We start from the raw sequence: 26,159 nt of genomic DNA, 5'->3' as shown, positions 1-26,159 counted from the left end.
GATCTCAGAGCAGAGCAAGTCTTCTCTCCCCTCCCTTTTATATGAAGTGCCACATAATTGCCAGAATGGTATCCTTCAAGTCTGACAAAGAAGTACTACTATACAAAAAGGAGCTAATCTACTGGAAAAAACAGGGTAAGAGAAAGGTTCAGGTGATCTAGTGAAAAACAAGGTGATCATAACCCAGAAATACAAGTCAGACATGTGAATCTATAATTTTTTCCAGAAAATACAGGGAAACAGTAATGCCACCTGTAAGCCAGATGCAATGGAAGGCTACTGCAATGATAACCAAAAGACATCTCAGAGGAGTGAAAAGAGCTTTCTTGATTAGCTTAGCAGAGAGAAAGAATTAGGTGGTTGCTGCTGGTTTGTTTATATAAATACACCAGCAAAACAATCAGAGGGAGAAGAGATAACGAATAGTGCTGCAAAAGAAAAGTAACTGTGAGAAATAAGAAATAGAGAGGAAATTTTCTGAGAGCTACAGGGGTGAAACCTCACAAATAATCTGTCTGTAAAAACAATGAAGGCAAAAACTGTGCACACGCTGTTTCTCAATAGATAGAATGTGTCATTAGGAAAATGGGAGTATAGTTTTTCTTGTGTTGTTCCCGAACACAGGAGGCTGCCTGTGCCACAGTTGCTAATCCTGCAAAACTGATGTTAGAGCTTCTCTGAAGTCTATGAACTTCTAAGCTCCCCTCCCCCAGGCTTCTCACATTTTCTAACAGCAACTAAATGAGCCGTTTTTCTCTATGTATCCATTTTTCTGGGTATCCATTAGTCTAATTGTGCCTCTTTCAAATGATTTATCTTTTAAATATTTACAATGTTTGTGTGGCCATAGGCTACAAATTCTGTACTGGGTTTTAATCTAATATTCTATCAAGCTTCAGTTTTAACTCAATCACACTGTCAGTGTGATCCCTGCAGTCACCAGGTGAACTTCAGAAGAAAAACATCAAGCCATTAAAGACATTCAGATCTTCGGAGATGTAACATTATCAATACTTCTACTAGTTTGTACCCAATAAAAAATTAAATTCCTCAAAGCTAAAAATACTAAATGTTTGATGGAATGTTTCCCTTAGGCTCGTTACTTTAAATTTAAAATAAATACGTTAGCATTTTGGGTTTTTTTCACAACAAATATTTACAGTAAGAAGTTTTTGTTGTACCTCTTTTCTTTGTATAACTGTAAAAAATTCTAGGATGTGAACAAGAAGCATAAAAGGTAAGCAGATCTAAGAGAAGGGAAAAGGAGAGTTAAAACAACAGAAGAAGCTAATTACTTTCAAAGAGCAGTACCTCCTTTTAGACTTCTCCAAAGTTATTTCTATCACAAGTTAGAACAGCTGTACCAGATACCAAAAAGCATTCTTCTAAAGTGCAGTCTTTACAAGGAGCTCTTGATTTTCAGCTTTACTTATTTCTTTAGGGGTTGTCTGAGAGTCTCTTCTATTACTGTAAAAAAACCCCAATATTCTTATATCCCTAATCTTAGTTTTCTTGTATTTTATTAGTTCAGGAACAGAACATGTTTGGTTTCTTAGCTAACAACATCTGAAACAACTCACCGCATTTATACAGACCCAGTTTAACTGCTTACATGGATTCTTGGTTGTAATGTACACTAATCAAGTCTACAATCAATCTCAGCTCGATGCACTTTTCAATATGACAAAGTATGCCTACGCTAGATGCTAGCACATTTCACATCTGCCAGCTTGATTGAGAAACACAAACATCACAAGAAAAACTATACTCAATTTTCCTAATGACACATTCTATCTATAAACACTGCATTTCTTATGTAATGTATTACCGTGACCTCCTCACTTCCTCTGCGCCCAAAATACAAACATCACATTATGGACCTGTAAGACCAGGTTTGCATCATCTATTAATGGCAGGATTTAAGCACAGAAAGAACACTTTACGTTATGGCATGCAGCAACACCCCTCTTTGCATTGCTGCACAGCCAAATGCATACAGACCTGCTGATACTTAGATAATCCTCCAGGATCAACCCACAGACACCAAGCTCTCAGGGTCCTGTCTTCCCTCTGCTCACATCTTCTAGAGCCCCAGACACCAGATAACTTGTCATCCTCAAGGAGCTCAAGGTATTTTCCGCACAGTTCAACAGAGTCCGCCAAACTCTCTTCAAAGAGCACATAGTAAAAAAGGACGGGGAGAACAAGCTACGTTGTTTGATGTTATTCACCTTATTGTTTAGCACATGAAGTACCTAAAACTCTATCATAGCAGAAGGCAACAACTCCAAACTTGAGGATTCCCTAGTCATTGTATCCATGGTTGGAGAAGATGCCTCTCCTGAATCCAGACCTACAACCACACATTACATGACTTCCATGGAAGAACACTATGGATTTCAGACTACAAGAATGGGCAAGGGAAGCACAAAGACAAGGCATGGAGCTGGAGGAGATCCAGGATCAGACTACAAAGCCAGATGTCTTACTGAGTTTTTGGGTTCACCTTCCAAGTTCGAGTGAAATCAAATAAAGCTCATACACAGCAAGAGAGTGACACAAGCTGAAGGTAACAGAAAAGAGGGGGAAGCAGTGCTGACAATACCAAATGTGTTAATGAGCTAATAACACTGCAGAAATCCCGGTGAAAACCAAGCCCTATGCAGCTGCAAGATTTCAGAGTCTGAAGGTGCATTCACAGCAAAATAATGCCAGCCAGGACATAAACATCTACTGTACACAAACAACTTCACCATGGGCAAGGACTTGAAGAAATAAAAACAGAAACAAAAAAAAACAAAGACCAAAAAAAAAAAAAAACCCAAACAAAAAACCCCCACAACAAACACACAACCCCCCCAAAAAAAACCCCAAAAGACATGAAAGCAAAATCCACAAAAAAAAAAAAAAAACACAGAAACAAAACAAAACCAACTAAACAAAAAAAAACCCAAAAACACACAACCAAAAAAAACCCCACCCAAACAAACTAAATCCTCCATTCCCCTTTATTTTCTAGGCAAAATTAGCACATGGGCCCAGTCTGGTGTACCTGCCCCTTCTGGTTTGCATGATTATAATCACTTGGGATAGAAGAGTCTCCTGTAAGCAAGTACACAATAAGAATTTATCTAGCACAGCTCTTTATATGCAAAGCTCAGAACTGAAGCCCTGCAAGCTCTATACTGTGCTATAAAAAGCAATTTTATCTTCTAGTAGCAGAGATGATGAAAAGATGTCAAGACTAAAATTCAGTTGTAGCCATCCCTTTATTGGGTATAAGGATGTCCATTGAAGCAAAAGAACCTTTAAACTTTAATCATTAGAAGACTAAACCTTTAAACAAATCAATACAATTTAACAATGTAAAATGAAGATGGGTTAAAAATAAAATCAAATAAAAATGCTCACATATTTACTATATATACATTATAATCTAAAGAGTATTAATCTATTTTACATTAACTACTTCACCTTAAATCTAGTTTTTATTAAGTAAATTATATCCATATGTTTACAAATTTCAATTCACTGAATGTGAATTCTTGATAGTTTATGGCAAATTCCTTATGGAAGTAGAAAAAACAGTATTAGCAAAAGTGCCTGCAAAGAACCTCAAAACCAGGACAATTCCTCTGTCTGAAACATGATTTTCTTTAGGTATCTTTTGTACTAGTACTCTTAAACTTCCTCAAAACCAGCGTAGTATAAACCACATTGTTTCAAAATAGAAACACTTTAAGGAGAATTTTTCAACTCTAACTGGAAGAAAAAAAGAAAAGAAGTGGTCAAGAAAAACAGGGTTCATTAAATATAAATCCTACAGCTTGTTTAGAAAGCAACTACTACCATATCAGTTTCTTCTTACAACCAACTTTCCATTATCAAAAGCAGAAGAATACCTTGGATAATGGAGGAACAAACATCCACAGACAGTTATTATTGCGCATGTAACATAATGCACCAAACAACACAGCCCATTTGGTTTCACTGGGTTCAAACCAGGCTATCGCTCGCTGGTAGGTCTTACTTGCCTAGATGCAGCTCAGCACATGAACTTAATTAATTGTCAAGAGTTTGTCATCAGTTTGACCTGATGAGCCCTGCTAAATCTAGACCCATAAGGCAGAGATGCCACATTAGCACCAACAGCACCAGCAGGACTAGCACTGAGGCACATATTAAATCCTGATAAACCTTCACTGACTTTATACACCCTAATGCCACTATATAAGTCAAGTCAGGAAATACCAAGACAGATATACCTAAGCTGACTTAACATGGCACCAACTCAGCCAGAGCAGGGTTTATTACGTCAGATATGCAGCAGTGTAAAGGCATGTGAAGTACCCTCAAGCTCTTGGAAGAAATACAGCCACATCCACACAAAGCTGATCTAGTCACCTCATTTCAGATTTTTGCTGGCTTCCCAAGGCTCTGCAATTACAACAAGCAGTGAGAAGCTGTGTTTCTTTACAGTGATCAAGTAACGTACCTCAAGTCTTTGCACAACACTAAGCTGAACAACTACCTCTAGCAAACCTTAGAGAGGAAAGCGCAGTTTCTAAAAACCAGGATTTTAAATACTGTTTATAGTTAGTTCACTTGTCTTTACCGGTGGCAGTGGAGAAGATCCCAGTAGCACAAGTTCCACTCAGGTGCCACAGGATGGACAAGCCTCTCACCAGAAAGCCTATCTTTTATGAAACAAAGAACTCTAAGAGAAACAAAGATTTATTCCTTACCTCCAATCTCCAACTCAAAGAAAATTAAAGATTTTTAACTTTTTCCCAATGTTTTGCTTATTCTAATGTTAAATGTGTAAGATGTGCCTATACGATACGATCTGGAGCTGACGGTGTTTCAGTGAACTGGTTCCTAGAACTCACATTGATTCCTTCATCCCATTATTCTTCTGTTTCCACATCTGTTCCTAAGAGTTCCGAATCAACTCTGAAAATGTAAACCAATGTCTCTTGTAATTTCTTGCAACTGGGAAGATCCTGGAAAAGCTTTAACTAATTGGAACTGAGCCAAATATCTCAGTTAGCTATCTGAACATCAGTTAAAAATCTGAATGCTTATAGCTTTACCACCCATCACTCATACAACTAATTATTAAAATCACAATCTGAAATGATCCCAGAGTACTAGAAGTCATACTTCAGCTATCACTTGAAATATATGCTCCACCAAACCTGACAGGCAGAAAATAAAAATATGGACACTAAAAACCTGCTATGAAATTGTAGCAGTAGTAAGCTTCACAATTGTGTACCTGAGCTGCATTGTTCAACTGAGTTGCAGCATTTACCATCATCACCAGCAGCTCCCGTTATACCACCATCTCCATCAACTACTTTTCATTTGTCTCAAACAGATGCCAGATTTGTAGTCCAAGATTTGCCGATCCAGATACTGGTTTATTGATGCCTGCTCTCCAGACCTCTAGCAATCTTGCTGGGTTTTGTGATCATAACTACTGTAGCAGCTACAGTTCATCAGCAGAGAAAAAAAAAAAAAATGAAAATCAACAGCTAGAGGAACAAGCTGGAAAACTGCAGAAGCTGCTCAAGGCAGCGCAACAGCAATGCTGGCATCAGGAAAGATAAATGGAGTCCCATAAAGCAGAGATGCCACATTAGCACCAACAACACCAGCCTGGATACAGCAGGACTAGCACTGAGGCACATGTATTAAATCCTGGTAAACCTTCACTGACTTTATACACTCTAATGCCACTATTGGGAGATTATCCTGTTTCAGAAATAAAAAGACATATTGGCAGGAAAAGGCTATGCGATTCTGCCTGATGGCTATTCTGAAGTTGTAGAAGTACCTTTCAAGATGTCATGAACATCAGTTTTCACTTTTCCAGGCCAAGAAATTCAGTTAACAACTAAACGCCTATGGAGTCTCAATGGAGTATATGGAATTTAACTAAATGACTATGGAGTCTTGATTCCCAGTCCTTGATTTCAGGTCCTGATTACAGGGGGAAAATACCAGCATTATTTCAGTTTGCTGTTCATTCCCTTTCTGGAATCTTGCTATGCTCTTACAATCAAGTATTTTAAAACAACAATTTTAACTGACAAACCATGAACTATAATAAAAATATTTTATTAGTTCAAAATTTGTGTATTTTAACTGTAGGTCTTCAGGCCAGTGTGTGAGACAGTAAATAGGAGTGCTTTCTAGCCCCGTACAACCCTCAGCTGACAGGAGCCCAGAGAACTCTAGTCCAATTTTACCTCCTATGAATGTTCCTCCATGTCTTCAAGCATATTCACTCCTAACTTTCTCTCTGTACTCTATACTTTTTGAGTCACTGAATTTTAGCCATGCTTAAAATTGTATTCCTTATTAGTTACAACAACATTAAAATTACTGATGCAGTAAGTAGCTTAGATTATTTCTCCTGTTTGTTTTAGCTACCTACACATAGTTTTTGTCACAGAGATGTTGCACACGTCACCTTAGTCCTTCAGAGACACAGTCATTTCTATTCCTAAACACCTTTGCAAGGTACAAAGGTTGTCATCTTACTGCTGTCCCTATTTGTTTAATGTGAATACATCATCTTTTTTTCCTCTGAACAGAAACAAAATATATCCTCTGGAGATAATCTTGTCACACTGATATTTGACTGTTTATTCTTCACTATTAATTCCCTCTCTTGGCTAATTCCAAATCTTTAACAATATTTAAGCCTACAGCAAGCAGCAAAATGGGACAAATCTTTGAAACCTATATAGCCTGTCATCTCTCATATGTTTGCTTATATAGGCAATGAATCAAATCAATCAATCAGCTGTCATGACCCTACTAAGAAATTCTGGCATCTGTAGGAGAATGACACCCCATTTGAACACTTGTACCTCTCCATTTAAATTTCCTGCAGCTCAAAAGAAACCGAGAGGTCACCACTTTGTAACATGGAAACATGAAGCATCCTGCCAAGGGCTCTCTTTTTCCAGCTTCTGCCCTAAGTACCCAGCCAAGGCAAGTCCTGGAAATGAGATAAACAGAACAGCAGAATATTGAGAGTTTCCCACTGACAGAGCCCACAGAGATGGTATTCCCTGGCAATTGCAGACCTCTCCTGCCTGAGTCACCAGCTTTAGTCTCTCTGCCTGCTGGCACTCTACAGCACTTGGCACTACAGGCTCTGACATTCAGTCTCAGGCTGTGTATGTGTGTGTGTGTCTCAAAAAGGCTAAATAGGTTATGATCCATGGCCTGGGCTCATTTCCTGCCACTACTACAGCCCTATCAACAGTAAACTGCTCTTGTGGCTCTCCTGAAACTCCAAGTCATAATGTTTACCTTATTTGCTCCAAGTCCTCCCTCTTCAACCAACAATGATGAGGAGGATGAGAATGATATGATGATGATCATGCACTGCATCATTAGTGATCCTCACGGTTCACAAATGACCAACAAAAATAGATGCAAATGTTATATGCCATTGAAAATTTTGTCATTACAGAAATACTTTTGTTCTTAGTGAAGCACTTGAGCTGTGCTGTTTTAAACCAGGCTTTTGAAGATAAATATAGGAATAGGTATCAATGTTATTTTAATTGGGAAAGAAGGAAACACTTCTCTGCCAAGCTTTTTCTTTTTACAGGTGTTCTAAGATCTATAATATCCAAAAATTCCCATTTAAATGAGCTGTTGAGTGAATGGGAAACTGAATGCATCACACAATTTAGTACTTCGTTCTGGAATTCCTCTCCTTGTACAGAGTACTATTAAAAGGGAAAAAAAAAAAATCAGATTTATAGGTATGCCTGTTTGGTATGCAGTTTTCCCAAACTCCACTAATGACTTGCGTGTATTTACAGATGTATATTAAGATATTAGAACAGATATTGTAAATCAATTGTGCTAATTTTTTGCAAATGATTCTCATTCTCTTCTCATCAAATGAGAATTAATACTTGTCATCATTGGGGATTTTTCTGGCACTGTTGATTGCAGAGAACCTAAAATAGTGATTATAGTTCAGATTTGTAAATAAATCCTAATTTAACTTTTTTCACAAAATACTGACTTTTCCAAAGAAAGACCTTTGTATTCTATTCTTTTTTCTTTACACGGAGATTACATGCACACATATGATTTATATATATAATCATATACGTATAAATTTCATATGTGCAAATATATAAAACATGCATTTTATATATCCATAAAATTTTGTGTGTATATATTTCACATACACACACATACACACATGTATAAAATTAGTTTTGGTTGAAAAAGCTGCCCAGCAAGGTTGTGCACTCTCCATCTTTGGAAGTATTCAAGACTCTGAAGGTTCCCCTGAACAAGCTGATCTTATTAAACTTGCTTTGTACTGGAGACTGGCTTAGTTGACCTTCACAGCTCCCCTTCCAACCTAAATTACTCTGTGAGTCTATAAAAAGGCTTCTGTTTTACATTTTAAAATTTTACTTATCATGGCTTTAATGTAAAAACTTGGCTTCCAAAACAGAGAAAAGACCATTGACAGTAGATGCCATTAACATCAGTAGCCTCCTAGTTACATTCTGGATGAGAAGCAGCAAGCTGAAAACTCAAATGAATGTCCTATTAAAATAATTTGTAAGACCTGCTTGCCAGCAGAAGCACTGCGTTCCTTTCAGGGTTGCTGTTTTTAGGCAACCATTACATTTTATATGACTATAGTGTCACAAACTAAGCAGGAGGGCCTACAGAATGAAAATATGGAAATATTGCCAGATGTTAAGAACAGATGCATGATAACATGCTACATAAATTAAGATTCTATAAATAGCAGCACTTTCATTAGAATACATAAGAAAACATCCTTAATGTACTTTGCATCTTAGTCAGTACATTTATTTAAAATAATTACTAATCAAAAACTCTTGCACAGCGACAGAAAATTCAGGATGGTTGAGAATTCTCTAGTGACTGGACTACCCACCACTGGAAAGATTATCAAACACCAAGATATTTTTTACTGAAAAAAACCCAATCAGCATAGGCAGGGCTATAAAATACTCTCCTCTGAAGAGGCAGAATCAGGCTGGGATATGTTTTAAAGGAGTATCTAAAATCTTCCTGCACAGCAGGACATACACTCTACTGCTACTCCTTAGCTTGCAAAGATCATAAATATTTGAAGTTATTTTGTTGTGAAGAAACAGCACTTTGTGGCGCAGCCAGTTCATTTGCTAACATTTCACCAGGCAGAAAGATAGCACTTCCACTCTTCACCGTGCAAAATAGTTTTAAATGCAACAAACAGTAAATCATAGTCAGATGTTAACCATGTCACAATGAGGGCTTTTTCACTACAAAAACAACAATGTTGTCAACAAAGATGCGTTTTATGGCCTGTATTTTGGTGTGCTTTGTGTTATCTGTTGAAGCCTATTTGCCGTACCCTAACCCATGAGGGATTTAGGGTTTCCCTGCTCTGAAAGTTGATAAACCACAGAGAGGTGACCAGCAGGACCATCAGCTGATACATGTAGCACATGTAATGAAGCACCTAAAAAAAGACAGCACTCCACTGAGAATAGAGAAGTGTTTAGGATCAAAAAGGATGATGAAAGATACTGGGGGTTAAGATGGTGATGGACTACAGTCATTTTAGTTGAGCTATCCCTTCTCCCTCACCAGTAAAATCTTTATTTGCTTTAACCATGCAAGAGCACACAAAATTTATATCAATTCTGAAGTTTGAAAATTCATAAAAATATTAGTATGGTGGCTCTCACTGGTGACATATCTAGGTAATACCCTGTTTCCGGCAGTAGATAGTGTGAGACAATGGAGAAAAAGGTGCAGGATGAGGCTATAAAATAATCTGCCCCATGTGAAAGCTCCATCTCTTTCTACTAGTTAAATATTATCCTAATTGAAGCATTTTTAAGTCTTCTGATACTTTCTTAGAATCAGCTACAACGTTTTAAAATTTCAGAGTTCCATACAAATACCAAAACTCTTCAAATTTTGCTAAATTTGAGTATCCCTGCAGAGCGACTGCCTCATTGCTTTACAGGCCACCTCACATGTGATTATATCATGGAGCCACTCAACAAGGACAGACTAGCACAAAATAAGGTAGGTATGGCATCTGAGGGAGACGGGTCAGGAGACAGAGGAGCTGAACAAGATGACCTCCAGAGGTCCTTTCCAATCTCAGGCTTTCTGTGACTCCGTGAGCAGCATCAGCTGCTACCAGTAATTCTGGCTGACACAGTTTTAGGACATGTGCTTGTTTACAAAACACTGCTCATTAGTTCTCAATATAAACATTTTGAATGGATTTATGGGAGCCAACAGACTGCTCTGCAGAATTTCTGTATTCAGTTATACTTAACAGCAATTAAATTCTTTCTCCTTTCTCATTTTGTCTTGAAAAATCTGAAATCTGAACAACATAGTATTTCTTCCCCACATTTGTTCTTACCTGTGCTGGCACGGAAGGTCTACGGAATTCTATCTAATCAGATAAGCTGGCATTACAACTTGGGTGGGGGGATGAAAAACCCCAACATTTAAATGGCAGTGGTGCAGAATAGTGCTTTTCATCATTCCATTAAATGCTGGACTTAATTTGGGCTTTCCCCTGTAGTCTTGAGAAATATAGGTTTGAAGGAAACAATAACAACACCTGGAAGTGTCCACTGTGCAGAAGAGGCCCTCAGTGATACGGGGTTAGTGGTGGTCTTGGCAGTCCTGGGGTAATGGTCGGACTTGAAGATCTTAAAGGTCTTTTCCAACCTTGTTGATGCTATGAAAACAATAATTAACTCTCTCCCCCCCACCAAAAAAACAAAAAAAAACCCCTACAAGTATGTGTGCAGAGAGCCCTAATCCTTTTAATACACTCATTAGATACTCATTAGAGGTAATCACCTTTAAACTCAGACAGAAAATGCTCCTAAGTACCTCAAAAAAAATAAAAATTGTAATGCCTTAGTTAAAACTATCAACATAATCACTGTTAAACAACTAAAGCTTACATTTGCAACTTCACCAGTTCATTGAGAAATGCCATTTTGCTCCTCCAAAGAATTGTTCCATGAATATGAAACACATAACCAACAAACTAAATTTAAAAGCGTCAACATTTAGAAATTCAGAAAGTACATAAAGCCTTCAGCATTGCTGTGACAGAAAAACTGTGACTGCCAGACATACATACTAAACCCAATGGTTTTTAAATTCTTCAGGAAAAATGACTGCTTTCGCCTACAGATATTACTTAAATGCTGTCCATCCACCTCTGTGCCCATCTCCCTTCTCCCCTTCCCTCAAGTTTCCTCCCAAATACTGTTTTTTAGCCTGACAACCAACTTCAAGTGAATTTTACAAAATTGGAAATGTCAAAGCTTGTAAGTTATTACAGAAAATTAGAGACATCAGAGATATTCAGATATAAAGAACAGGAAAAGTCAGTGCCCCTACAAGATAAGGCTCTTATCCATTCTAGTCTTTCAGGAGCTACTCAACCAAGCAACACACACACATAGCCTCGAATCACTGCAAAGACAGGATGAAACTGGAGTTATCTACTGTGTGATCATGTGTCACCACTTTTCAGCTTGCCAGTGTACTTATAAATCAGTATTTGACTAGTTCCAAATGAAGAAATACTTACAACAATGTGAAACAATTAAGCAAACAGAAAACACTGAAAACCACGAATTATTTCTAATGTTCACTATCCCAAAACATGTTGGCAATAATTATGAACATTAATGTTGGAACTATTTAATGTATGAAGATTCAGTAATGTATTAACAAAAACCCCACAGTATTAAAATAAGTATCATTCAAAAGGAAGTCAAAATGTGATGAGGAAAGTTCTAAACTGAGAGACAAGCAGTGCTATTTTGGGAAGTGAACAGATGGCTACAGAAGAGCAGTCCCAGAAATCAAGAACAATATAGGGAGTCAGAGCAGGGCAGGCTGCAAAGTGGTATATAGTGTTCTTATTTTACCACATGCACTTTCTGACAAGCTTATGATACTATGAATATACAATAAAAAAGATGAATTACATTTCTGGTTACTTTAGTGACTTGCAGAGAAGTTTTGTCAATTTTTTTCCACTCTCTGTAGACACAGATACCCATACATGAGCATACAGAAAATCTCACTACTTTGGAAAACTTCATAAACTTTTTCTATGATACTAGAAATAACAGGGAAAGTAAAAATTAGGGTCCAAAAATGTAGACTATTTCCTTTAAAACACTTCTATATAAATATTTATATATCAAAATTTTTAAGAACTTGCTAAAGTCAAAACTGTACATGGAACCTTTTTAAAGAATACCAAATTTTTGGCCTACTGTCACATCTGTATATAGACCTTTACAATTTGTAAAAGCTACGAAAATTAATTAAATGTCAAAAAAAATCTATCTCAATAATCTCATCTCAGCAGTACTTCCTCTTCTTCCCAAATACAAGATGCACCTCAAGATGCACCCATGGCTTCAGCTTTACAGTACGGGATATCTCAATAAATGTAATTTCAAATTTTTGTTAATTCAAACTTACTTTTTCCTGGGAAAAACAACAATCTTTGTTGTTTTGTGTTGGTTATTACTGTAACCTTAACAATAATTTCTTTGTTCATACCTGTAAAGTGGAAATGAGAAGTATTTTAAGCATTATATTAGGATGAATAAGGTTCTTATGCAAAACCAGTAGGTCTTGATTTCAGGGACAAGCTGGCTGGCTTATTTCTCCAGCCTTTTAAAGTGATTCTAGATAGCAGCAGGACTCTCTAACATACCAGCCAGTCATCCCAGTTTTCTGTCATCTTCAAACATATTGCCATCATCAGGATCATTGATGACAATGTTAAACAGAACTGGACCCAGTGCTGACCCCTGGGGTCACTGACCATTAGTCACTGTCCTCCAGCAAGACTTGATGCCACTGATCACTACCCTCTGGGGCCTGGCCACTCAGCCAGTAATTTCCATATATTAAGGACATCAGCTTCTGTGTTTCCATTTTACCTTTGGGTAAGGAGGAGTTGTACAAATCTTCAGGTGTCCTCTAAACAGTCTTACTTAGTTTCTTTCTTTCTTTTTTTAAAAAGAACAGAAGCAAAATCAAAATCTCACATAACTTCAGTACAGAATGGAAGAGACGTAAGAAACTGAACCAAACAAATGTATTTAGGTGACTAAATGGAAAACAGCTTCTGGCACACAGGTCCAAAATCACCAATCTGAGGTTTGTGATCAGTAAATAATAAACCAAACCTGTAACCTGGAAAAGAGACAATCAAAGCTCTGTGTGAGGCAGAGGGAAGTTATGAAGCCTACTTACTTTTTGAAATATGTCTTCTGACATTGACCGTCTAGAGTATTACATACTCTACAGAGAAGAAGGAGGCTCTCCCTTATGATTATGATGAAGTTTTACTATTTAAAAATTGAGCAGGTAATGACAAGCTAAAAGATTACATTTTTACCGATACACACTGTAGCTCTCAATCAGTACACAAAGGACTAAACTAGCTCTCCAGTGATAATTTAAAAATCAAATAGAAAAGGTTAACAAACGTATGTGAACACCTATACAAATATGCTTTACTCATACTTTGAGCTGGCCAGACATAAACCAGACCTCTGCCAAAAACCAGCGAGATCCACTGACGTGGTGATGCAGCTGAGCTGAGCTGACAGGTCTGCCAAGGTCAGCTCTAGAAGTGAATATGAACACCGACATCAGCTACCTAGACTAAAGTATGGGCAAAGCAACTCAGGTGTGCATACAAATAAGAACTTAAATATATCCAGTACAAATATTCAGAATTAGAGTGACACTAATCAGATACCTGCTTCATAGTCCTAAATAAATGCTATATTTTTCCCATTCAGGAATCTTGCTATGCAACAAAGCATTTCTTTTCGCCTTGTAGAAACAAAGAATATGTTTATCTCGGCCTTGTGATTTCAGTAGCACATCTACATTCGGAAAAAATGAAAACCACCTCTACTTACTATCCACCTATGTATTTTCAGAGTTTTATGGGTTTCCCAACTACCAGCCTGTTTCCTTTGTTTTTATTTTAAGTACAGAGCTATAAGAAAAAAAAACCAGATTTGCTTCTTCAGAATACTTATCAGAATTACCATGCTTTCGACATTTCTTGATGCTATGGTTAGTTGAAAAGCCAATACTATACAGGACAAGTAATTAAAAGGCTCCTGTTGTGGGTATTGGAAGGCAGTCCTGTGGGAGACAGCTGTGCTCAGCATCCTGGCTCATGCCCCTAAGCAGACAGCAGCAAACAGAGCTGGAAAGACACCATTCTGAGACCAAACCCAACAAAATTCTGCTGTTAAGCAGAGCTAAAAGAAACTGCTATGCCAAGGAGACAGCTTCTGGCTTTTCCCATTTATTTTTGGAGGGCTCCTCAGCCTGTAGGGCTAAAGGCAAGGTGACTGCAGCATGCTGCAATGCCAGACACCCTGGGAAGCCTGAAACCATTAAAACACTCATTTAGACAGAAGGAAAAGAGAGGAGTGAGTACAAACTCTAATTTGGGAAAAGAAAAAAATCCTCATTGTAGAACATCTCGATTACTGTACCTCCTAGCCACCTTCCAAAACACAATTAAGCAACATGCTTTAGATTCACAGAATCACAGAATCACAGAATCCCAAGGGTTGGAAGGGACCTAAAAAGATCATCTAGTCCAACCCCCCTGCAAGAGCAGGGTAACCTACAGTACATCACACAGGAACTTGTCCAGGCGGGCCTTGAATATCTCCAGTGTAGGAGACTCCACAACCCCCCTGGGCAACCTGTTCCAGTGCTCTGTCACTCTTACAGTAAAGAAGTTCTTCCTGATGTTAACGTGGAACTTCCTATGCTCCAGTTTACACCCATTGCCCCTTGTCCTATCACTGGATATCACTGAAAAAAGCCTAGCTCCATCATCCTGACACCTACCCTTTACATATTTGTAAACATTGATGAGGTCACCCCTCAGTCTCCTCTTCTCCAAGCTAAAGAGACCCAGCTCCCTCAGCCTCTCCTCATAAGGGAGATGTTCCACTCCCTTAATCATCTTTGTGGCTCTGCGCTGGACTCCTTCAAGCAATTCCCTGTCCTTCTTGAATTGAGGGGCCCAGAACTGGACACAATATTCCAGATGCGGCCTCACCAAGGCTGAGTAGAGGGGGAGGAGAACCTCTCTTGACCTACTAACCACTCCCTTTCTAATGCACCCTAAGATGCCATTTGCCTTCTTGGCCACAAGAGCACATTGCTGGCTCATGGTCATCCTCCTATCCACCAGGACCCCCAGGTCCCTTTCTCGTTCACTACCTCCTCTTTTAATCCACATTTCCTTTTTTCTCCGCATATGTTATGTGGTTTTTAACTATTTTTTAAGGCTGCCATGCTCCTTGTATCCCTCATTGCAAAAGAAGGAAAAATACCTTCCTGCATTTTTGAGAATGGAGGTGTTCATCTTTGTTGCTCTGTCGTTTGAGATGCTGCTTCAGGGTCTTGGACAAGCACCAGAGAAAAGCCTGTGCGTGCGAATATGTTTAATCCTTGCTGTCGTCATTCCACTATGTCAGAGGATCAGTTATCAACCATAGAGAATCTCCCTAAACTTCAGCTGACAAGCCAGATATTCTTAACTCACTCCTACCTAGCACCTTCAAGCAGTTAAGGCCCTGATTTTGATTTTTTATTTGGCGAATTGTATAGAGAATAGATAGAAAACAGTGACTGTCCGTCACAGACTTCACTGCATTACTAAAATGCTTCAAAGCAATCTTTTTCAAGGGCAAATATCTAACTTGCCCAGGTATCATTAATGCAATCTTGTGGAATGCCTTGTGGAAAACACCATCCTTGAGGACTTAAGGATCTTAAGCTGGCCATACACACTCTCTTGGGCTTCACGCTTAGTTAAAGCTTGAGAAGCCCCATAAGTCAGCGTAAGTATTGCTGCAAGGGAACCTGCTAGCATGCCCCAGGTGGCACCAGTGGACACTAAGAGAGATACCATCCCAGGCTCTCAGAAGAGGAGAAATTACTGGGTTTTATTGCACAAAATAAAAGGTACCGCAAAATAAAAGGTACCACAGGAAGGAAGAGAAACCTCTCCACAGACAGCATCTGCACAGCATACCATTGGGAAACCCACTCAGTCTGATGCTGCATGAACATGAGGTTCCAGCCTCTGAAGGGGTGTAAGATTTAATCATTATCTATATTCCTCTTTTTATTCTTTCTTATTAAAATGGGTATTTCAGCCTGCTGTTTGTTGGCTGGCTTTTCTTCCTGAGATCCAGAGAGAACCCTGCACTGTCTCTGGGGTAAATCCAGGATTTCACAATCCAAATTCCAACAGGCATTCCGTTCTCGCATAAAGCCACATGTTGCAAACAGCTACTCTTCAGAGTAATCGGAAAGATGCGTTAAGCCCTGAAATCAAGTTGTTTATTCAATCCTCTGAAACTAATCGGAGACAATTAGGGATTACAAATATAGTTCTTTACTTCAGAATGCTCATCAGAAGATCCAAATCACCTAGCACTACAGCAAAAAATCTAAAATATTGGTGGAAGGGAGGAATCGGCACCTTTATTTAATAGTAGCAGAAAACTGGAATACACCACAGAAGACGTATCATTTCACCAGAGCAACAGTTATAAAATTAAAGGGCACATCTCAGATAAGAGTTTTGGGATTTACAGGCTCTTCAAAAACTAAGCTGCCAACACTAACATTGCACATTCAAACCTGACAGAAGTAAAATCTGCAACAGGAGCTATGGTTACAACCTGTGTCACAAAAGGCACTGGAATAAAATTTCAAGGAAAATAACCAAATCTTTTAAACTGGTAAAAAGGGGCAATAAATAATCAAAAGGAAAAACAGTGGCAGTAAACAACTTCCTGGAGATAGAGAAGAGGCAGGAGAAAGTAGTAAAAAGTAGGTAAATCAACACCAGAGGCTGTTTTTGCAGAGAAAACTCTCTTCTAAAGCTCCTCATCTTAAAATAACATCTGAGCTGTTTTCCTCACTCATACTGTACATGATCAACACCACTTATAATCTTCATTTACATGAAATATCCCATTGAAGTCAATGGTAACTCCTTTATTTCTCGCTGTAAGATGACTCACAAAACCCACTATTACAGGTTGATATTTAAGACTACTCAAAAAGGGACTAAGAATTCACACAGACACACCTTCACCAATGAAGTAGAAATGAAAAAGTTGCATGCTTGTATTGTATTTCTCTTCTAATTTTACAGTCTTTATTTATTAGAACTTGGAAGGAAAAAAGAGGCTGAAGGTTTCCAATCTCTCATTTGGAATCATGGAATACACATTAGTGTATTGTATATCCACCACCATAGCACTGCGTGACCACAGTCTGTTCTTACCCAGGCAACAGGTATTGTCCTCAACTAAAAATCCTAAATGACAGAACAACTCACAGGCAAAGCCTGAACTAATGGTAATAACATGTAATTTTTCTTAAGGCATGACTAAAATAGCATATGACTGGTTCAGAAGCGGAAGTTAACTCAATTTAGGGCTGTCCTGGGTTCAGCAGTAGCAGTCATTTTTCTCCTTCTTGGTAGCTGGTGCAGTGCTGTGTTTTTGACTGTCAGCCTGGGAACAGCGCTGATAACAACGATGTTTTTAGTTGTTGCCGAGTAATGTTTATTCTGATCAAGGACTTCTTCAGTCTCATGCTCTGCCAGTGAACAGGGGCATGGGAAGCTGGGAGGAAGCAGAGACAGGACACCTCACCCAAACTAGCCAAAGAGGTATTCCATACCACAGCACGTCATGCCCAGTATAGAAACTGGGGGGAGTTACCCAGAAGGCCCATATCGCTGCTCAGGCTGGGCTGGGAATCAGTCATCAGGTGGTGAGCAGTTGTATTCTCTTCCTTGTTATTTCCATTATCATTATTATTATTGGTGGTAGCAGCAGTGGTTTGTGTTATACCTTAGTTACTGGGCTGTTCTTATCTCAACCTGTGGGAGTTACATTCTTTCGATTCTCCTCCCCATTCCCCCTGGGAGCTAGGGAGACGAAGTGGGGAGAGTGAGTGAGAGACACTGAGGCTGACTGAGTTAAAACCATGACAAGGGTGAAGTGTAAATGTAAAATAAAATAGTGGATAAACTATCAGCAAAAAAGGATTCTGACTGCATTGACAGTTGTCTGGTAAAATCTGAATGGAATACAAAGTCTAAGCCATTGGCATACATTAATGTCAGCCAAAACCTGCAAAATACTGCAGGCAAAGTCAGTCCTGGCTATCTGTTATGGAAAAAGCACAGAAAGCTTCTTTGAGGAATTCCATTCCTGTCCCCTCCCTGCACACTCTCAAGTGCTTCTTCTTCTGGTACTTTCTTGCCTAAGGGGGATCATGAAGAAGTGAAGGAACAAGTACATTTGGACCAACTCCCCAAATAACCAGTCAAAATCTTGACTATGCGCACTGCAAGCAGCCTGCTTCAGAGCAACACCCAAGCCACAGTTTGTGCAGTTTGAACTCACATGAGTGAGGAAATTCTAATAGTTCCATTTATTGTATAATACTCAATGTATAGCATTCAGTGTAGTAACACAACCAGAAAAAGAACTAAACCAATCCAACATTTGATAAACTTATATTATTCACTTAATTTAAAATGATTTATCATCTGTCTTACTGTTTTCAGAAGAATGGGGTTTGAATGCAGAAGACATCACATAAAAAAAACCTCTAACTCCAGCATGCAGCTTTTTTAGTTGCTGTTGAAGATAGTGCGTAACTTCAGGTATATTCTAAACTTTGAGCAATCCAAATATGCATTATGGGTAAAGGAAATGCAAGAGCAACAGAAGTTCAAAACATGCCTTTGTTTTAATGGCAGTGGTAGATAATTGCCACTACAAGTCCTTTACTTACAGGCTCATACTGTGAATTAAAGCTATTGTTTTCTGAATTCCCAGTGAAATGGTGTTTGTAATAAATCTGATTTTGACAAAATTAACGTATTTTTCTAACTTTTGACAAAATGTATCTTTTTGAGTTACACTAGGATAGAAACTTGAAAAAAAGAAAAAAAAAAGCCTGTTGTGCAATACTTTAAAAAGCTTCTGCAGAAGAAAGATATCTTAAGTGTATCACAGCATACATCTCTGCCTCTGTTACCATGAGGCCTACTTCATTATATATGGCAGTGATTTCGCAAGACATAACAAGAAGGGAAAATGATTTCAAATATGTATTCCATGTCTAGTAATCATCCCAGAAGAGTGCATACAGTTATGAGAGCTACATTAGGGGAGTAAAAATGAGAATTTCTACCTAACCTTAAAATACAAGATGTTCCCACAGGATTGAATGACAAAGTTACATCTTGCAGACAGTTACTCATCTCACTCTTCATCTTAATCTTTACTTGCTAGAGATTATTTTATGTAAATGGTAGTAGCCACAATGTGCTAGCATTTTCCAGACATTCAGGAAGGGATGGTCCATGCCCCAGGGAGCTCCGATTCTGAAGACAGCCAGGCAGGCAGGCAGAAGTCAGGGAAAAAAAAAAAAAAAACAACAAACCCAATCCAAAAGTCAAATAGAACAACCACATTCACTATTGGTATCATGAGGAAAATTGACCTGTAATCTATGAATGTGACAAGCTAAAAGGGTGATGATGGCTGGAGGGGAAGAACCAGCAAAGGAATGCTTCTAGGTTTCACTATGCACTGATGCTGCTGAGCAGAAAGCAAAATCGAGCTCAAAAGCTGACAAACAAGCAAGCAGGAAGCTTGACAAGAGAAATGTAAGCAGAAAGTGATAGTTTTCTATTGTCTTTCATGTTCTAGGTTAACTTCTGTCATCTCTTAGCTTCTAAGTAATTCCTTTTCTTACGCTACTAGGGCTTTATTAATCAAATCACTTGGGCTCCGTCAACATACCCAAAATATTTGTTTGTTGCATCTTACCCCCACAAAAATGGCTATTTCAACAGACAGGCTATTCTGTTTCCTTCACTGAGGATGTCCTTCAAAGAATGTGCTGGACTTAAAATACAGCCTTTGCTGTGAGACTGGGAATGCAAATTAGATTTGTATCTTATTGTTTCACATTTTTTTGCAAATTAAATAGGTTGAGTGTTACACAAGCACTGTTATAATTCTACACAGTGAATGATGTTTTGCTTTTCACAAAGCAAAACTGTCTAGGACTGGCAGAAAGGAGCTGCATGAATACCAAGTTTGTGCCACAATTATAGACTCCCTGTTTCTGTCCTTAATTTCTCTTCCTTGTTTGCTTGACACACTTAGCTGAAATCTGCAAGTCTCAGCAATTAACTCACAAAAAAATATCTGTAGTGAATCCAAACATTTTTATTTATTTTTAACAGAAATTTAAATATTCTCCCAAACTTCCCATGGTTCAGGGCTACTTAAGCATCTGCAATTCCATTTCTCCAAAGTAATTTTCTTATAATATCTTCCATTGTTTTCTACGTGTCTAAACACCAAGACCAATGAATCATGAGTGAAGTTTGCTAACATTTTTGTTAATTAAGGCAATGATCCGAAAGCTCTGAATGCTGTTCGGATTTCCACAAGATTAAAAATTTGTAAGAACTACCTATTTGAATAAACAAGAAAAATAGCTTATAACAATAAAAACCAAATACAGAATATCATATCATAGAATCACAGAATGTCTGAGGGTGGAAGGGATCTCTGGAGATCATCTGCTCCAATCCCCCTTCTCAAGCAGGGCAACCTACAGACAGCTGCCCAGGACCACATCCAGATAGCTTTTGACTTTCTCCAACATGGGAGACTCCACAACATCTCTGGGCAACCTCTGCCACTGCTCAGTCCCCTCACAGTAAAAAAGTTTTTCCTGATGTTCAGAGGTAACATCCTGTGTTTCAGTTTGTGTCAATTGCTTCTGGTCCTCTCACTGGGTACCACTGAAAAGAACCTGTCTCAGACTTCTTTGCACAGTTCCTTCAGGTACTTATATACATTCAGCCTTCTCTTCTCAAGGCTACACAGTCACAGCTCTCTCAGTCTTTCCTCAAATAAGAAATGCTGAAGTCCTGTAATCTTTGTGGCCCTTATGCACAATATGCACATGATGCTCTTGTACTGAAGAGCCCAAATCTGGAAACCACAGATCAGGTGAGATCTCACCAGAGCTGAGCAGAGGGGAAGGATCACCTCCCTCAACCTGCTGCCGATCGTTTGCCCAATACACCCCAGGTACCATTAACCTTCTTGGTCACAAGGGTGCACTGCTGGCTCATTTTAACTTCTTGTCCACCAGGATCTCCAGGTCCTTTCTGCAAAGCTGCTTTCCAACTGAGCATCCCTGAGCATGTCCTGCTGCCTGCGGTTGCTCTTTCACAGCTGCTGGACTTTACACTTCCCCTTGCTGAACTTCATGATGCTCCTGCACACCCCTTTCTCTAGTTGAAGTCCCTCTGGATAGTAGCATGACCCTTTGGTGAATCAGCCACTCATCCCAGTCATCTGCAAACTTGCTGAGGGTACATTCTGCCCAATCATCCAGATCATTAATGAAGATGTTACATAGGACTGGACCCTATGTTAGCCTCTGGGGTACACTACTAGTTACTGGACTTGAACTGAACTTTGTGCCACTGATCACACACTGTTCTACCAGCTTTCAATCCATTCATTTAATCACAGAAGTTTGTCACATTTCAAGAATGACTTCCCCTTGGTGAATCCATGCTGACTACTCCTGATAAATTTCTTGTCCTTCATATGCCTGGAAATTTCAACTAAACCCTCTTTACAGATCCCCTTCCAGGAAGTCAAGACAGTTTGAATACTGATGTACAATATATATCTATGAAGATGCACTGAGAGAGAAGCATTATGCATTGGGATGCATAATGAGCAATCCTAATGCTATGCTCTGAATTCCAAAGGATAACATTTGGCAACAGATAGTTGGGTTGCAGTATTTGTTCAAAGCCAACCAAAGTGTAACTCTCTTCTACGGAGACTTGGGTCTCTTTGGCTGTGTGTACCTCAGCTTTCCTGTAGTGACTAATAAGCCATCACCCTGCTCTCTGCCTTAGCTTCCTGCGCACTATTCTTTCCATTCTATTTTCAATGTAAGCTCTTCCAGCAGAGATCATGTGCCATGAAAGTTTGTTCCTGATCTTAATTTGAACCACTAGGTGCTGCTGCAACACAGACAATAAATAATTACAGCATAAACTGTCCCATAAAATTATCTGGGATTGATACTGTTTGTGACCAGACTGACCGTAGAACAGTACATGAGAACTCTTAGTAATGTCATCCTTTTGCCATGCTGCAACAGAAAATGAGCAGTTTCCAGCCTGGGTAGCAATATTCTGGGTTGTCTTGGGGCTTTTTTTGACTACAAGCTTTATTCTCTGATCTGTGATTCAAAAGCCACACATGAAAATCAAGCACAGCACAGTCTGCCATTGGGGTCTCCTAAGCTAAATATGTAACAGCCATAACAAAGCTCACTCTTCTAACTAAAGTTTCCATCAGAACACATAGCAAATAACATGTTGCATACTTGCTCCTCCAGGTAAAACAGGCAGCCTGGCTGCCAGCTGGGCCTCTTCCTTTGAATCTCCAATTTCTGAGAAACCCTAGCTCTCTCAGCTATTCCCTAACAGAATATTTAAAAGCATTACCAGCTTATCACATTTCCCAAAACAAGGAGTCCACGGATGAGCAGTTCTTCAATTCGCATTCTCTTGGGCCATATGAGGCTGTTGGCAAGTTTAAAATTCTACTAATAAATGGAGACTGGGCTGCTGCTACCAAACTAGTCTCCCCAAGAAACTGATTTGTCAGAATCATTATGACACTAATGTAACAAGTATGTAAGTAAGATTTGTGAACAACAGGTACAGTTGTAACCATAAGATTTGCTCTGCTCACACCGACAATGCAAACTTAGTTTTTAATTTTGCTTCTCTTTTCGCCAGAGAAGTTATATTCCAAATTTCAAATAAACTGATATCTTCTGTGGAAGACAAATTACAGATTTTAAGTTGACTCTTTCAGTTCCATAATGCAGAGTACAGACATTTTCAGCAGTCTGTTAAAAAAAAAAAAAAAAAAACCAACCAAAAAAATCCAAGAAATGGAACACAGATTCCTTTTCTGTATAGTGAGTCACATTATCACCTCTTTATAGAATGACAAATATAACACCACCTCCAACTGTAAGAGCTGTTGCCTTAAACAATCACAAATATTTCTAATGCTTTAAATAGTTGTCTGGAAGCACATAAACAGTATACAGAAAAAGCCTGTACAATGGATAAAAGAAAAAAAATAATACTCTAGCTGACAGTCGCCAGTGTTAAGTTCCTTTTATAATCCGATTTTGATTGAATCTTCAGAGGTCCCGGATGAAAGTTTTCTAACTTAAATGTGGGTAAGAGAACTCTTAGCTTCCTCTTAACATCACAGACTAAATTAAATTCTTTTTTAGGATTGATTGAACTTTTCACTGCTGCTACCAAGAAACTCAAAATAATTCTTGAAGGAAAGGGAAAACACTACTGGATTTTGCTCTGAAACATTCTCTTACATCTGACTGAAAAAGTGTACAGCCACATAACTACACAGTCACAGACCCCGCCATTCTCCCTAGAGACAAGAAAGGGGAGGTAGGAAAACCATTAGCAAGAGATAGTTGACTGCCTACACTCAGGTGTTGCATAAACCTTTGGGTTTAGGTGATAGCTGAAACACTTCTCTGATCTTTCCTGCTTCCAACATAAATCATTCTGTACAGGAAGACTTGAAGTCAGCTGTCATTTCTGAGTCTGTATCAATTTGTATCATCTAGTTTCACCATTTTTACAATACTCCAAACAATCTCACCCAGTAATTCAATTCACCTGTCAGCAGGGATCAATTGACCAGTCTGCAGAATCTGGTCCACAGCTTTCTTCCTAGAACAGACAGGGAACAGTTGTTTCAACAATCATAGATGTAGCCTGAAAAAAAAAATATTAGAATTTCCTCCTGCATGCTCAGTCTGGCTCTACATGGCTGCTGGAGAAGGACCATACTTTCAGCAGAGATACCTTCCCTTTTCTTGGAGTCCTAACAAAAGTTATTCCAACTGTCAATCACCCTAAGTCTTCTGCATCTCATTCCTGACACAAATTTGTCTGGCATTTGCTTATGCAGACTCCTGATCCACAGTACAGCTCTTCTAAAGGAATGCTGGAAAGGAATTTGGAAATACTGATCCAGGATGACTTGACTACCATGCTCTGTATAACTGCCAACTGTCCAGTTCCGGGGTTCAAGTAGGGCTTTTTTGTTTTTTCCTTCCAAGACTGGGACAAAAAGGTAGTGACCTGAAGCAAAGACTAGGCTTTTAAAAACGGCTTTTAAAAATGCTTACTGCAACCTAGTTTTTGAAGTTTCTTTTGCTTAGCTACATCACACTGACAGTATACAGTTCTCTCCCAATCAACCTGTACTCACTCCTTAAACTTACTCTTCTCCGCCATTTTCAGCTGATAGAAGAAATTTATTGCAACATTTTTCTAGCTATCAAATACAAAAACCTGCATTATGCATTATAACGACTTAACCTTTTATGTCAGTCTAGAAGGACTCACTTTCTTTTACACACTACTCTGATCTGCATCCATGATGTTTCCCAGCTATTACTGCACCAATGGCAATACTATTAGGAAGAACTAGAAGAATATTATCCCAATGCTCCAATAAGTCTATTCTCTTTTATTTGTGTCATGTTTTTCAACAGGACAAGATAAATACATTCAGACATCATATAATCATTTTAAATTTTGTATTTAGCCATTATAAAGGCACTGTAACAAAGGAGTTCTGTAGAGTAAGTGGCAGTGGTCTAACCCTGACCAATTTAACTGCCTTCTCATGTACACCTATTACTACTTGTTTGACTGAAGATCAGACAAATTAAATCTAGATTTACGTTGCAGGAAAAAGAAAATCCAGTCTACTTAATGAAAGAAAGTTTAACCTTAGCAAAATCTTGTCAATGCTGAATTTCATGTTTGCTACTTTATGTTTGCCTTCCTATTTTGAATTATTCTGTCCTTAATATTTGAAGACTATTGTCCTTTAGTCAAACTAAAATGCCTGATAATTCCATTCCTGCCTAAAGAGAGGCAACAGAATTTGCTATTTTCTAGTTATATGGCAGCCTGCCCGCCTTATTTAAAATCCCTGCTACCTACTTACAGGACTGGAATACACAGAAAAAGGATTCTTTTTTTTACTCCATTTCAAAAGAAACTTCATATGCTTAGGCTACAGATCACAATCAACAGTTGAGTCTTAAGTGTCTCTTTCATCCTCTTTATTTTTGTCTAAAATGGTAAGCTTCTAAATGTGAATCAACAACACTTCACTAGTCCAGAAGAGCCTGTCCTGGATCAGAGAAGTTGCTTCCTTGGAGCATTTGTTTTTACCCTTGCCACCAACACCTGCTGTGAAGCACTGGGTCAAGTCTTTAACATGTGGTGTCTGACATGGGCATCCCTGTAAACCAGTCCTAAATGGCAACAGCCATCAAGGCACACTGAAGCAAGGAAATACATTATTAATATGTAGAATTTAGAAAGGTAGGAGGTCTCAGAGCAGACATCAAAATAATATCACACTTTCGACTAGAGAAACTTTAAATCTCCACTCCTTCATTTGCAATTTATGGAAAGGAATAATACTTCCCTGCATCAGAGCAGATAAATAAATTCCACTTTCAGACAAACTGATATGCTGAGATGACAAATTGCAGAAAACCTGGCAGGAAAACTAGGTGGGTTTTTTTATCCATTGTACTCCTGGGATGGTAAAGAAGGTTTACTGTTCACCAAAAAAGATGAAGTTATAAAGAAATGCATAGCTACATATTTACAGCATTGATGAATGAAGTTCCCCCTAGGAAAGGAAAAATCTGATGATTACAGACTGACATGCTGTTCAGGCTGAAGGAGACAGGCATTTCAAATCCAGGCTCTTTACTAAATTTAATGTGCTAAGATTTATAACCTCTACAACATTTAACAGTTTTCAAATGCATAATTTTAACAAGAATAAGGCCGAATA

General features: G+C 38.6%; 1 protein-coding gene across 12 annotated transcripts in view; it reads right to left on the bottom strand.

The window, feature by feature from the left end:
* Window positions 1-26,159, bottom strand: part of GPHN (gephyrin) — a 293,631-nt gene that overhangs the window by 205,945 nt on the left and 61,527 nt on the right. For 2 of the 12 annotated variants that reach the window (XM_065686701.1, XM_065686702.1), the window contains exon 1: window positions 23,948-23,990. The exons of 8 other annotated variants lie outside the window; for them this stretch is intronic. Coding sequence is in view for 1 of the 4 variants with exons in the window: in XM_065686693.1 (XP_065542765.1) it covers window position 12,556 (1 nt within the window). In the remaining 3 variants the exon portion in view is untranslated. Of the gene's footprint in view, window positions 1-12,555; window positions 12,605-23,947; window positions 23,994-26,159 lie in introns of those variants that run through there. 2 more of the 12 variants (XM_065686696.1, XM_065686693.1) reach the window with 2 other exon arrangements.

Source organism: Lathamus discolor, chromosome 6 (genome assembly GCF_037157495.1).
Source record: "Lathamus discolor isolate bLatDis1 chromosome 6, bLatDis1.hap1, whole genome shotgun sequence".
NCBI lineage: Eukaryota > Metazoa > Chordata > Aves > Psittaciformes > Psittacidae > Lathamus > Lathamus discolor.
This window is presented reverse-complemented; position numbering and strand designations above follow the sequence as displayed.